General features: G+C 45.8%; 1 protein-coding gene across 1 annotated transcript in view; it reads right to left on the reverse strand.

Annotated features, from left to right (window-relative positions):
- LAMC1 (laminin subunit gamma 1) overlaps positions 1–14,007 on the reverse strand; it is a 68,613-nt gene that overhangs the window by 16,525 nt on the left and 38,081 nt on the right. Inside the window, exons 2-8 of the mRNA XM_054833438.1 lie at positions 7,697–8,001; positions 5,759–5,889; positions 4,167–4,333; positions 2,867–3,055; positions 719–836; positions 520–618; positions 279–415 (exon numbers count right to left, since the gene is read on the reverse strand). Coding sequence (XP_054689413.1) covers positions 279–415; positions 520–618; positions 719–836; positions 2,867–3,055; positions 4,167–4,333; positions 5,759–5,889; positions 7,697–8,001 — 1,146 coding nt within the window. The remainder of the gene's footprint in view (positions 1–278; positions 416–519; positions 619–718; positions 837–2,866; positions 3,056–4,166; positions 4,334–5,758; positions 5,890–7,696; positions 8,002–14,007) is intronic.

Consider the following 14,007-nt stretch of genomic DNA (forward strand, 5'->3'; position numbering starts at 1 on the left):
CAATTTCTGCTTGCACCCGTACAACGTACATTAGCGCTGGGTGTCCGAGGCCAGAGCTGTGAATTCATTCCCCCCTAGCTGGACAAACGAGCTGCAGACTGGGAAGCTCCCAGTAACTTCAGCAGTAACTCAGCACTTCCAAAAGAGGGATCCTGGACCTGCCTGCCCAAGGTTTGCAATCTTGCACAGAGAGGAAGGAGCAGGTTTCGGGTTTTTTTAATCACTTCTGACTTGAGTCTACAGCCCAATTTGAGATACAAAGGAAGGCTCAATTTTACCAAACTCAAAGCTGGAGGTGATGCTGTATATACTGTAACCGATGGCATTGGTGCAGACTGAAGAGTGTCCAAAACAGAAGCAGGGGGTACAGCCCCTTGGATTGGAGGAATCCAGATGGAAAAATCCAGGTTTGCATCTGAAGATGTGAAGGAAAGAGAATTAATTTCCCTGATGCTTACCTCAGGCCATCGCTCGAATGTTTCTCATTCTTGAAACAAAGCCGCGGGAAGAGAAACTCACCTCTCGCAGTGGAAGCCTTCAACATTGTCCTTGCATGTACACCGTCCCGTCTCGACGTTGCATTCCCCTGTGCTGCCAGCCAGGTTACAAGAACAGGGCCTTAAAGAGCCAGGAGAGCAGGTAACTCATTAAAAGCCACACAGAGAAAGCTTTAAAAAGCCGTGTAGTTTTTCTTTTAGAGAGCAGCAGTCTCCCTTACCTGCACCCGCCTTCAGAGAGGGAGTGGAAACCTGGCTGGCACCGGTCACATTTGTCCCCCATCACACCGGGTTTGCAGCTGCACTGGCCGTAGCTGTCGCACTGCGTGCTGAGGGAGCCTGCGGGGAGAGCAGGGACAGGCACCTCAGCAGAACCACCCGGCTCTGTTAGCCTCCAATTTTTTCAGCTTTACAAAATGGGCAAGAAACATGGGAAAAGAAAGTGGGAAGCATAGATTCAAGCTGAGTGACAGCTTACCTAAAGACTGCCGCTAGTTCACAGGGATTTTTCCCCAGCAACTCTAGAGAGCAAATTGTTATCTAGTCTTCCAAACTATATTCAGCTTTAAGTATTCCTACCAACAAACCTTTTTATATATAAATACAATTTTAACTTCAAATTGCATTCTCATCCTTATTCCTGTTTCACCCTCAATGTTACCTTTGCATGCCTCTAACTCCATGCCTGTTTCACCCTGCAGTGCACCACTTCCAAGATTTTATTCCCTGATTCAATTGTGTTCTCCCTAATCACCGTCTACCCTGTGCCAGGGGATGTACTGACCTCTTCCCTTTCACACTCCGATTTCCTCCCTTGATTCCCAAGTTGGATTTAAAGACTAAACCACCTCCTCGGAGCGAGGCCGCGTGTGCCACTATTAACCCTCACAAACTCTTCAGCAAAACTCTCATTTTTGGCAGGACATCTTTCTCAATACTGCTCTGTTCAAGCAGACTTGCACAAAAAGCAGCAGCAGGTTTCTTTAATCCGCAGTGGACAAAATGCTTTCTCCCAAGCACTGGTGTAGCTAGCAGCCTTGGAGTTGTCAGCACTCTAAGAGTTAACTACCAGGAGAAAAATATTTTAATATACAGAAACAGTTGCTTCTTTCCACCCCAATCCACACCAGAAGATTATAGCAAAGTGAAGAGTTATAAGATGATTAGGCTGGAGAGGACAGAAGAACTCACAAAACCTTTACCATATACAGTCAGAGTTCAAATCCCCTCCGCAGTCCCAACTTATGAATATTTAGGAAAAAACTGTACTCAGACAAAAAATGGCAATTTAAACCAATTCAGGGGCTCCAAATACACCCTGGGTGCCAGTGTGCCACGGGATACAAGCTGATGGCTAAGTTATAAAGCCCTTTGGCATTTGTCCTTAAAGACCTGAGAAGTCACCTCCCTGCCTCTTCTCAACCATCTCAGCTGATGCCAATCCTCACCCCTCTTAAAATAAGGTCTGACACGAGGACCTGGGAGAGCAGACGGAGGAAGAAAGAGGCCTTTCTTGGTCAAAAATTTCACAACTGTACAACTCTCCAACCAAATTAGATAGGAGACGTACCCTGGCAGACCTCTCGCTGGCTGCTTTTAGGGCATGCTGCAAGCAATTACTTATTCCAGCTACTCTATTTTGGAACCTCACATCATATCTTACTATCTGTTACCCTTTTGTCTCCTTCTCCCTTATTTGCTGCGGGCTGGTGTAGTTCTGGGATCTCTCCATATGGATCAAGTGGTTCCCTTGATGACAAAAGACTTGTTCTCCTGCAGAGTTTTCTCCTGTGGATTTGTTTTGGTTTTTTACTTTAAAGGAGTTTAACTACATATTTTGAGTTGACCTTGTTTTTTCTCACCCTCACCCCCTTTTGTGTTTAAGGCTTCACTGGTTTATATTTATAGTGCTTGGATACTCAGAAACTGATGTGGCTGAAGTTCACTACAACTCTTCAGTATGAACAACTTCCAGAAATATCCGCTCACATCATCTTGTTTATTAAGAATTTAAATGAACTCTTTAGTACTAGGAGTGTCCAGGGTAACACATACACAGTGAGGGCAGGGGGGAACCAAACTATTTCAACAAAACCAAAAACTATTTCAGAACATATTTGAAGGAGTAAAAACTTTAGAGGTGAACCATCTGCCCCTGCCACCCCAACCACAATTAGATCCAAGGATAATTTCAACCAAAACACAACCCAAAAAACATTTCCTACATGGGGAAAAAAAAAAGAAAAGAAAAACAAACAAAACCCTCCCTCTTTTTACCCAGTAGTTTGCAATTAGCTGCATAACTGAGAGAAGAGCTAACTCTTGTGCATGGAAGTTTGCAAGCAGAAACATTTGCCTCCACTACTTACCGACGGGGTTGCAGCTGCAGGGCAGACATCCCTCCTCACTCCCCAGGCGATAGAAGCTGTCCCTGCACCTTTCGCAGTGGGCACCGTCAGTGTTATCCGAGCAGCCCATGCAGTGGCCCCCGTGGCCCGTCGAGCGGTACAGCTCAGGGTCGAAGTAGCACTCCTGCGACCTCCCGTTGCAGTCGCAAGCTGCGAAGACAAGGGTACCATCAGCGAACAGCACGTGCGGCCATCCGACCCTGACACTCACAAAACCAGCTAGGCAAAGCTCGATATTAAGTTGTAGGGGAGCTGGAGTAGGAGCCTTTAACCATCCCGAGACTTGTGCACAGACCCAGAGGCATTTGTGCATCAATGAGGAAAAAAAAGGGGGAAGCATGTTTTTGTGGTGGTTGAACACGGGGAGGGGGAAGCAAGGCTGTAACAATGAGACAGGCTCCTTGAGACCACTCTCACCTACATCCAGAAGAAAACCGGCATTTTCTAAACTATTCCCTTCCACATTGGGCTGCCATTTGCAGCTGAAATGCCGGCCTCCCACACGGCAACACCAATCTCAATCATGCAACCAGGCATGAGAAGGTAACAGCGAGGCTGAATCCAGGCTGTAAGGAGAGTTTCTCCCCTGGATTACAAATCCCCTCTGTCTAGGGAGCAGGAGACCCGGGTTTCACCAGCACAAGCCACAGATCTTGACCAGACAGCTGGGACCGATCAACAGACACAGAGGTCAGACAGGAAGAAAGCTTTTCTGTCTGAAAAAGCTTCCCCATAAAGTAAACTACCAGGAGCTGTTGTCTGCGACACAAAACCGAGCAAAATAAATTGGCATTTGGTCACAGAGATCCGCATTTGTGGTCCAGAACTGTTGCAACAACCTTGAAATTGGATGAAGTAGGCGACAAGTAACTGTAAAAACCAATAACCCAAACACAAGAGGAAGACAGCGGAAGCTAAGTGAGGAGCTTTTTGAAGGTCAATTATACTCCAGCACACTAAATGCAGTTTTTTTCCTATAGGTTCCATAAAGTACAAGCCTGTACAGTTTTGCAGCACACCTCTTCCCTACAGGTCGCTCCCATCCTTCTCCAGAAAGGAGATGCCCTTTGCTAGGGATCTACCAGAAAGCTCCTACAGGAGCTGAGTGACCAGCGGTCCCACAAAATCTCTGCTGAAAAACACCAGAACTGTGCTTAACACTGGCTAACTGGAACTGAGACAACTTAAAACCACACAGGGCCAGCTTCTGGATGCCAACAGAGGCAAGGGACCCAACCCGTGAGAGATTTTCCCCACATACCCAAGCATTCATTGGCGCTCTCTGCTGTTGCTCTCCTCCACGGTCGGTCATTGAAGAAAGGAAGGCACTTTTCACAGTCGACCCCAAAGGTGTTGTGTTTGCAGTTGCAGACCAGCTTCCCAAGCTCGTTCTTCACGCACTCGCTTGCGTGCCCATTACATTTGCATCTGGTTAACAAGAGACAAGGAACAGGTATTTAAACTCCAGGGATCCAGGTCACTCACAGAGAGATCCCAAAACCAAAGCCCAGATCTGAAAATCTGAGACAAGACAAATTTGACAGTAGATGGTCACAACAAAATTGAGAACACAACTGCTGTTATTCAGCCAGGAGAAGAGGAGGCTCCAGGGGGACATTATTGAGGCTGTTCAATATCTAAAAAGGGTTTACAAGAAAGATGGAGAGAGACTTTTTACCAGGGCCAGTAGTGACAGGACAAGGGGCCACGATTTCATACTGAAAGAGGGTAGGTTGAGGTTGGACATAAGGAAGGAATGTTTTACAATGAGAGTGGTGAACAGGTTGCCCAGAGAACCTGTGAATGCTCCAGCCCTGGAAGTGTTCAAGGCCAGGCTGGATGGGGCTTTGGGCAACCTGGGCTAGTGAAAGATGTCCCTGCCCACAGCATGTCGGGGGGACTGGATGATCTTTGAAGGTCCCTTCCAACCCAAACCATTCTATGAAACAAATAGGTGTAGCACACTCAAGATAGAAACACGAGAACATTAACCAACTCCTTTGCAGTCTGTCACTAAAACAGAATAAGCTGAGTAGGAGAAGCAAAGATTTTGTTGGCTTTACGTTAGTTTATTCTCCAGAGCTTCTTTCTCATGAGAGAGTCCAGGAAACAGTATGGACGCTTGCCGTGTGCTCCTGCTGTATCAGTAAGAAATTAAATAGCACAAAGGTGACTAACACAGAAGCCCAGGGACCACAACAGACTGGTGGGGCAGCCAAAGTAAATCCCCACATAGCCAAATCCTGGTCTCAGGATTGCTCTCTGCAAACAGTCCGAAATGCTGCACTGATCTCAGTTCTGTTCACAAAAATATTTCATCGTCAACAGCTTAGGACTTAAGCATTCTGCAACACGTTTTGGCAAAAGGAACAAACAACGACGGCATTGTATGATGCTTCAGATCGTCATAGGAGATAGTTCCCAAAATATACGTGAAGCAGAGACGTTCAGATTTTCTGCTTACTGTTATTCTAGGCTACACATACAGGCAGAGAATGATTAATAACACATTAAAAAAACCATGCAAAGCACAGGGTAGAAAAGTTAGGTTTTTTCTTTTGTTTTATATTTTTGTCTGTCTTTTCACCCTCTGCCCTCCCAAATCACTTAACATTTGATCTAATTAAGGAAAAAAAATATTTGATTTCTGTCTGTCCTGAAATTACAGCCACAAGAGGTTATACACGGTATTTGCAAGCCTCACAAGATTCATTCTACTGCATTTTTCGTTTAGGACAGTCAATAAAGACTGAAGCCTAATGGTACCATGTGAGTATAATCAAAATCTTTAAAGCACTCTAGTAATCCTGACCAAAAGCTTTAAATAAGTACAGAGGTTTATTGTCTACTCACCTACCACCCACAGCAAAATCAGAAATTGCGTAGTAATAAGACTTGAGAACTTTTGGGTCATTGAAAACCTCATCTCCAAATGTGTTCAGACGATTGAGGGTCACCCTTATATCTGTAGCCGTCACCCATTCCTAGAGCAGACAGAAATCCCATCAGATTAAACATCAAACATCCCCCTCAAGAGCACACCAGCGCTATGTCATTAGCAGTTGTATTTACAAAGTCATTCATCAATCAGCAAGTTCCTTCCTCATCATTTTCCCCTCTGCACCACGGAAGCTCACACATCCCTGCCGGAGAGGCCTTACACTCCATCGTCTTGGTTTGGATGTATTTTCCGGACCCCGCTTCTATCTCTGCATACCCTTTCCAACGTCCCTTCACATCTTGACTGTTCTCCGCTGGGAAGCAGTGGGTAACATCTCCAGCAAAAGCTGCAATTATGCGGACTTGCTAATCATACACATCTGTTTAACTGCAATTTTCTTGCAAAGCTATACAGCACGAATAGGAAAAGCTTTAGGGTACACTCCTTTGCAGACATATACCTCCAGATGAAGAGACACAGACAGATAGATGAATGAGGCTGGGGGAGGCTGAGGAAGAAAAGCAGACAGGCACATCTGACTTACAACACAAGAGCTTTTCATAATATTTACACAGCATCTTCACCACAGTACCCTACCCTCCTCCAGCAACAGTGTGCAAATGTAGCCTGTCCCCAAATTTCACATCCCCTTCAGCCAGCGACTGTCATTAGTACCTCCTTGTCTTTATTACAGCTTTTGCAATGCCATTTCCCTTCTAACCCCATAACAAAAAAAGAACAGGAGAAAAACATCCCTGTATGTACAACTGTGCTGCAGCTGCGCCACTGCTTAGCCAGTACAATAAGAAGATTTGCTGAACTACAAACACTGGCATAAACAGACGGAAATGCTGAGCACAATACACACGTTTACTTCAGTTCCAAAAAGCAGCGCCAGAGGTTTGTACAAAACTGGCCGTCAGGTCTCCACTCCTTCCGTAGAGAGGTTTATCAGAAAATTGCACGCCGTATCGCTAACTTGAAATCTCTCTGTTCACCTTAACGATTAGACCCTGTTCTCTGCAAGGGCGAGCTACACCAATGAGGTGGCCAAACTGGTTCTTTTCCATTTCAGGAGTTCTTCTCCCTTTCTCATTAATCTTTATTTTCGTTTGCAGAAGCGAGCCCCACCAGATTCTGCCTTCCTGCCCGCTGGCTGGGGATCGTGCCTCAGTCCACTCCTGCTACTCTAAGAGGAAAGGGAAGAAGTGGTGATCACAGGTCTGAAAAAAAGGAGACGAGCCCTGATGGGGCAAACCCCACAGTTTTAGTGCCTTGTGGCAATACAAGCTGAAGAAGTCATCAAGCAGCATACAGAAAGTGCCAAGTAAATACTGTGGATAAAATCAAGCTCCCCCAACCCTACACACACGTAGAAGAACAGGTTAGGGTTTCCAATAACCCTTTATTTGTTTAGGAGAACCTCACATTTCTTAATTTTTTTTTACACTCAAAATATAAATGCAGATGCCTCAAGTACTCACTTGACTTAGGCTTTACCCTCCTCTGCCCTTATGTCTGAAACAGCAGCAAAACACCCACAGCTGCTTTCTAAGCAGGCAGAGATTTGCATCCATCCTCTAAAGACTTCCACATTGCCTAATGACAAATCATCCTTAACACCACTGATTTTGCTTTTTGCACCATAAACTTACTAACAATAGAGTCAAGAGTTCAACTTTTCCTTCAAAAGCGTCTCTTTGGATTGTCCGTCCCAACTTATCTGCGCAAGGGCCTCTGAGCATGAATAAGGGCCGCAGCGCAGCCCACATTCGGCACAAAGCCACCATCCTCAACAACTAAACAGACTCGACTCAGACCACCCGACTGACTTAGTCCTGCTCACGTACCTGTAGCACGGGGCTGTTGTCAAAGTTATAGGCGCTGGGACGTCCCTCCAGCGTCGAGAATGCCACGTTGCCCCCGGTGAGAGGGGAGATGTCACTGAACTCATCCGTGCAGAGCGCCTGCTGCTCATCCTCCCCAGTCCGAATAAAGCCCCGGTTGACTTTGTGATACGTGCTCTCACAGGAGCCACTGTAATACTGGTAGGGCACCCATGGGCCATCTTCCCTGGTGCGTTTGTAGATTGCAAAGCTCTCTGGCCGACTGGTGTGAAACTTCAGACGCACATACGTGATGTCAAAGGCCTTTCCTGCACATGAGACAAGACAGACATGAGAGACTCAAACAACTTAAACCAGAAAGAATGGCAAGAGCTGCGCTGCAGTTCTCCCTTTCAAAGAAACATCTCCTCTAGTACCATCCAGCAGGATGAGCAGTGTCCAGCAGCACCAGAAGTATGTCCTCCAGTCCTACGTACTGCATCTCCTGGCAAAGACAAGGTGAAGGAACCGAAGGCAGAAGTCAAGGGCAGGCTGAGTAGATAACTAAACGGACCTACAGACTTCTGTGCAACCAAACACACATCTCACAAGCTGCAATTCTCTTCTGCAGACATCATCAACAGCATCCTTACCCCAGCAGATGATGTATTACATCAGAGCCACAAACAGCTTGTGTGTACCTAAGGCCAGGTCCAAGTTAACCATGCCATTTGATAATATTTCTTCCAAATACATCTGTGGGAGAAACAGTATTAACCAGAGAGGTAACCAGAGTCACACTGTAGAGCCTGTTTCATACCTCTGCTTCCTCCCTAAATAGACAATACCCCAAACTCTTTCTACCACTCCTGAAATCTTTCCTCCAGCAGTGAGCTACTGGGTACACTCTCTTCTACTCATTCCCCAGGAAAGACAAAACAAGGTTTAAGTTTCCTAGACCATATGATTAAAGTTGCCAAGACACTTTTCAGATCAAAGTGCAATGATTTACAAGCTAGCCATGTTCTCCCTCTCCTAGGAGGATAAATGTAAACTCACCTCCCTGCCCTATATTCATCTCCTAACAGGTTTGTGGCAATCAGCAAAATGTCCTCCCTCAGGGATTCTTCTCCAGTGACTTGATCATCCACCCTCGTGCACATAAACCAACTGCCCAGGGGATTCACACCCCTGATAAACCGTCAGGGCAAAGGACCACAGCACACTTCAGCCACCTTCCTCCACCGCCCCCACGTTCCCAGGACGCGTACAGCTGCACGCCGGCTCTTCTCGCTCTACCTCAGCGAGTGGATTGTGTGCGATCAGGACACCCTGGCGCATGCAGGGAACTTGCTCAAACAACGTGAGGTTTGCGTGGAACAAAGCCTTGGACGTTCAGTCCCTACCAAGCTCTTCTATGCTCCCACTACCTCTCAGAAAAACACTGCTCTAAGCAGAGGTTGCAGCCGTCACTGGTCCCTTTGTTGACCAAAAAGAAAGCTACTAGAAGTGTTTCAACGGATTGAGAAACAGGTTTTCTCCATCTGTAGAAGTCACACAGATTTAACTTGCAACTTATAAAATTAATTAACTCCATCGTGTTAAATTTTTAACACGAGGCTTTGCACCTGCTGAAGAGCAGCTCTCTTCACAAGTTAAAGCAGACCAAATGGCACCAGGCAACAGGAACAGTGTGCCTCTCAAAGCACACACGCAAAACCTGACTGCAATGAATCAGGTTCAACTCACAAACCACAGTTCTTGCTCACAGGCCACCCACCAATTACACCGGGATCAGCCTGCACTAGGCACGGAATGTCCAACGTCCTTTCTGGCCACTGGAAACACTGAAGTAGCAGGAGAAGCATGGCAAAAGGTCCAGAATTGAACATACCAGAAAAAAAATAAAATCAAACTCAAGATATACAGCATCTCAAAACCTTACACGTGCATGTCCCAAGGATAAAGAAAGACCAGTGTTTAAAGTGCAAGAAATCTGCTGATAACCCAACCTACCAAAAAGCACTCATCTGGTCATGACATGCAAGACAGCTGGGGCATTGTACACACAAACTCCCCAGTACTTCCCACAAAGTACCCGTCACTGTTTCTATCACGTGCGAGGTTACAGATGACCTAAGCGCAAGACTGCAAACCAGGCATTCACAATGTAGAGCTCTTGCTCAATACTAGCTCAACTTTTGGTTTGGGGTCAAGTTACTCTTACACACAGAAGATGAGTGAGAAGCAACCATACTATTAATGCCAAACTGCTTCCACAAGAGCTAGAAACTCCAAAGGATCAACACTTAGCATCGTAACGCAGCTTAGGCTTACCCTCTCCTTGCTGCCCAATACAAGAGATGATCAATCCTGTTTCCGTTTATTTGGAAGTATTCTTCCCATGAATCTCAATGCAAGGCAAGAAGCAGGCATCATGTGCATGAATCAGTCCCAGGGGACTCCCATTTCTCCTGCTACCTGGTCTCTGCTCAAGAAGAGAGCTCCTCACTGAAGGCAAAGTACGCTTCAGAGGTGAAGATCATGCACACGGAGGAACTCAAGGCGAGCACACCAGACACAAGCCAATAGGCCAGACATGCACAAATATCTTTTTCAGGCCCAGGGTAAACAAACACAGGATATACTCCCCATCTTGTCCAGAAAAAGGCAAGGAGCCCCAGAAGCAAATGCCTCTTCATTCTTCTGCAGGAAGACCCCAGCATATGTGTTGACTTGCATCTTGCCAGTCTGAGAACTCCACCAACACCTTGGATGGGCAGCATCCGACTATCACGGTTTTATCACTAATAAAACTGTTGTCATCAGCTTCATGAGAAAGTTTTATTTGAGCTCACACTCTGAAGTAGAACAAAATATGAGGCTGAAAGTATCGTTTTCTTTGGGAATAATTGTCATCACCAGTGAAAATAGTGAAGACGTCAGGTAAGAGCAGCCACTCCATGAGTCAAGAGGGAAAACAGACAGGGCCAACAGCATGAAAATCCTTCAATTGAACTGTGTCAACTGAATTGCCAAGAATACCCTGCTACTTTGACTTGGGTTAGTTTTCTTCAACTAGTACTGCATTCCTCTAGCATGAAGCAAAAACCCTGCGTTTAGGCTTCATCAAGATGATTTCGGGGAGGAAATGCTTCAAAAGAATCCTGGGAATGAAGAGGGGGCCGGGTGCGTGCTCTCACTACACACACAACTTTCTGCTCTAGCAGAAAGGCCAGGTCACAGCCTGCACGTCCCGGAAAAGAACTAAATTTTTTTCTTCTCCACTATAACTGGATTACGCTCCTCATTCCCTGATGAAGTCTCCTACAAATCCTTGCAAAAATTCCAGCTCAGCTAAAGGCACAACACCTGCAAACTGCACTCTGGGCAGTGCGAAAACATTTTCCATAGAAATCCCTTGTGCTAAATGGAAAGAAAGGACCCTCCCTTTTTCATCCTCAGTTTTACAGCAATCCAGGTGAAAAAGACATTTATTTCAGCTGGCAGCATAACTACTTGAGAAATCCTGTTAATGGCATTAAACAGGAATGCAGTTAATGCACACAGAGTGGCTGCGCGCTAGCGCCGTATCAGCTTGCCGTGGGTAAATACTGCTGGAACAATAGAGTTTACCCAAGACCAGCTGACACAGTATTGAAACGTGTTTCCCCACTGTTCATACTGAATGTAAAAGCTGTGCTTAGCAGCCTGGCAGCTAGCAGGGCTCTTCAAGGTTGCAGAGCCTTTTTCTAGCAAAGATAAGCCACCTAGGTTGCTTTCAAGTCTTGCAGGGCTAAATAAATATATGCTGCTATTACGCTGAGAAATGGCAGCGGCAATAACCAGGTGAAAGGCAGTTTTAAACGTTTCATTTGGAAGACAAAAAGTCATTGTTCTCCTGTTCCACGAAGCCGGTAATTATTTTGATCTCAGTTTGGCTTAGAAGTGTCTGATAGTGTCAGGTATCAGATAATATTTCCCTCTGTGTACTGAGAAGTGGCAGATCTATTTTGCAGGAAGAACTCCAGATGTTTGTTATAAAAGTTCTTTAGTAGAAAGAGGACCGTAATTAGCGACCAGTGCAACCTGACATGCCTTTAAAGCATCCAGAGCTGAAAATAGTAAGCCTCACATTTTAAAATTGTGTATTTTCTGAAGCGTGAAGCTGTTTGTCAGCAAGTGACAAGGTGACAAAATAACTGGCCCCTTTTCCTAATTCAGGCTGATGTAGAAAATCCCATAATATCTTTCTCTAAAGCAAGCACACGTATAAGACAGTACTGTAATTACAGATCCAAACAAGTTAGCCTGGGTGCCTGCAAAGGCAGCACCAGTGGCACTGGAAACATTCAGCGTTGTTCGATGCAGGGGACGCTTCCCTCGACAACCTGATCACATCGTTGGGCTAACCACAGCTACCAGACGTCATCAGCAATTAAAGCCCTTCCTCAGCAGGGTTATCGCCCGTTTCTGTATCCCAAGGTCCACCAGGAAACACGCCATGCTGAAAACCATAAAGATAGACTGGAAAAATGTAAGTAAATGCTATTTAGATCTTTAGAAACTCCTCCCTTTCCCCCAAGTTAGGAATTCATCCCTACTCACAAAAGGCCTCCTTGTATTCAGACCCCTCAGAACGGATGGATAATTTACATCAGGAAAAGGTCCCGCCAGCTGGCACGCCGATACAAGCGCTGAATTGTGAGCAGATGCCTGGATGAGATAAGCCCAGACGACACTCTCCTCCTTCATTATCAGTCCACCCGCACCCCCTGCACACGGGAGGTAACCACGCTACCTTTGCTGCGCTCTCTGCGATCCCTCGGTGCATCCTCCCAGCAGTGAGCTTTAAAATAACACTGCTGAGTTTTGCCACCCAGGGAAAAAAAAAAACCCCACCCGAGAAGATTGTACTGGGCAAAGAACCAAGTCTTTGCAGATTTGTTTTCATGAAAATTCACTGAGCAGTAACGAAACTGTTAAACTTTGCTCTGTTTTTCTTTTGGTTGGCTCCTGTTTCGAGGCACCTTTTTTCACACAGGTACCTGCTGACAACCTATTTCTAAATAAAGGTTAGAAGAACTGAAAACAAACCAGTAAAATACCAGCATACTTCACACTTTTTTATTGTATTTAATTCCCATTTCGCAGTGACAAGACAGAGAGCAAGCAACTACTGTTGGCATTTCTTTTTGCACCATCTGACCTGTTTCTCCATCATTCCCAGGAAGAAAGGCCAGCTTTCCCACTTTACTAGACTGGAACGTGCCCCAGGCTGTCCACCCACCTTGTCCTTACTCCTACCTCAACTCTGCCCTTCTCGAACCTTCAACTCTCCCCACCACCCAGCGCAACGCTGGGCCAGCTATGAACAGACAGACTTACTCTGCTGCTCCAAGACAAACGGCCATCGGCTCCTCTCTGACAAATAACGAGTTACCAGCCATAGCAGGAGGCAGCATCTCCCACTCTTCTGTTACCACCACGTGCAAAGGGCGACATAGATACTGGAACCTCACACAAGCAGAAAATTGCATGGGATGGAAAGGTTGACGTCACTAGACAGAGGCCAGCAAGTTCACAAGGTCTCATTCAAGACTGATCGCTGCTTGAGTCAACCAACCACTCCGAGTTCTCAGCTACTGCAGTATTTTGTTCAGCCTCCCACGCTAGAAACCTTCCCGGAGCACAGGGGCTGCAGAGGAGAGGGGAACATTTAAGGAGAATGAGTTATCCCGTCCCGTGGAATGGGAGAGGACTTTCCAGCATGCACATGGGCAACAAGAGCAGGGAGGTGTTTACAAGGAGGGGAGAGCGAGAAACATCCTGAGCAACTTGGTCTTTTGGAATAAAAAAAAGTTTTATTAAACAACAACAGTCCAACACCTGCAAGACACATAAGCGGTAAATTATGCTGCTTGCATCACATGTGCATGAAAAAGCCAAACTTATGACAGAAAGCAAGAAATTATTGTAGCTCTAGAGCAAGTGTCCTTTACAACTACACCCTAGCTTTTCTGAGAAAATTTGTGGAGGAGGAGGAAGATGAGAGCACGGCTATTGCACAAGCAAATGGCATATCCAGGGTCTGAAAAAAGAAAATTCAAGATTTTCCTTTTCTGATTATCTGCACTGGGGAAATAATTCCACACAGGAGCACAGATGACAACTCTCAAATGCTCAGTGGTGGCCCTTATGGGAACACAAAACTAGTAATAATAAGCCTTAGGTTTATTTTCTTGTCTTCACCTAAAGAGCCTGGAGATTTAGGCGCGTACATCACGAACAAGAACCATCTGAAGGATTTTAACACAGTCTCATCATAAACCACG

This window comes from Grus americana, chromosome 8 (assembly GCF_028858705.1).
Source record: "Grus americana isolate bGruAme1 chromosome 8, bGruAme1.mat, whole genome shotgun sequence".
NCBI lineage: Eukaryota > Metazoa > Chordata > Aves > Gruiformes > Gruidae > Grus > Grus americana.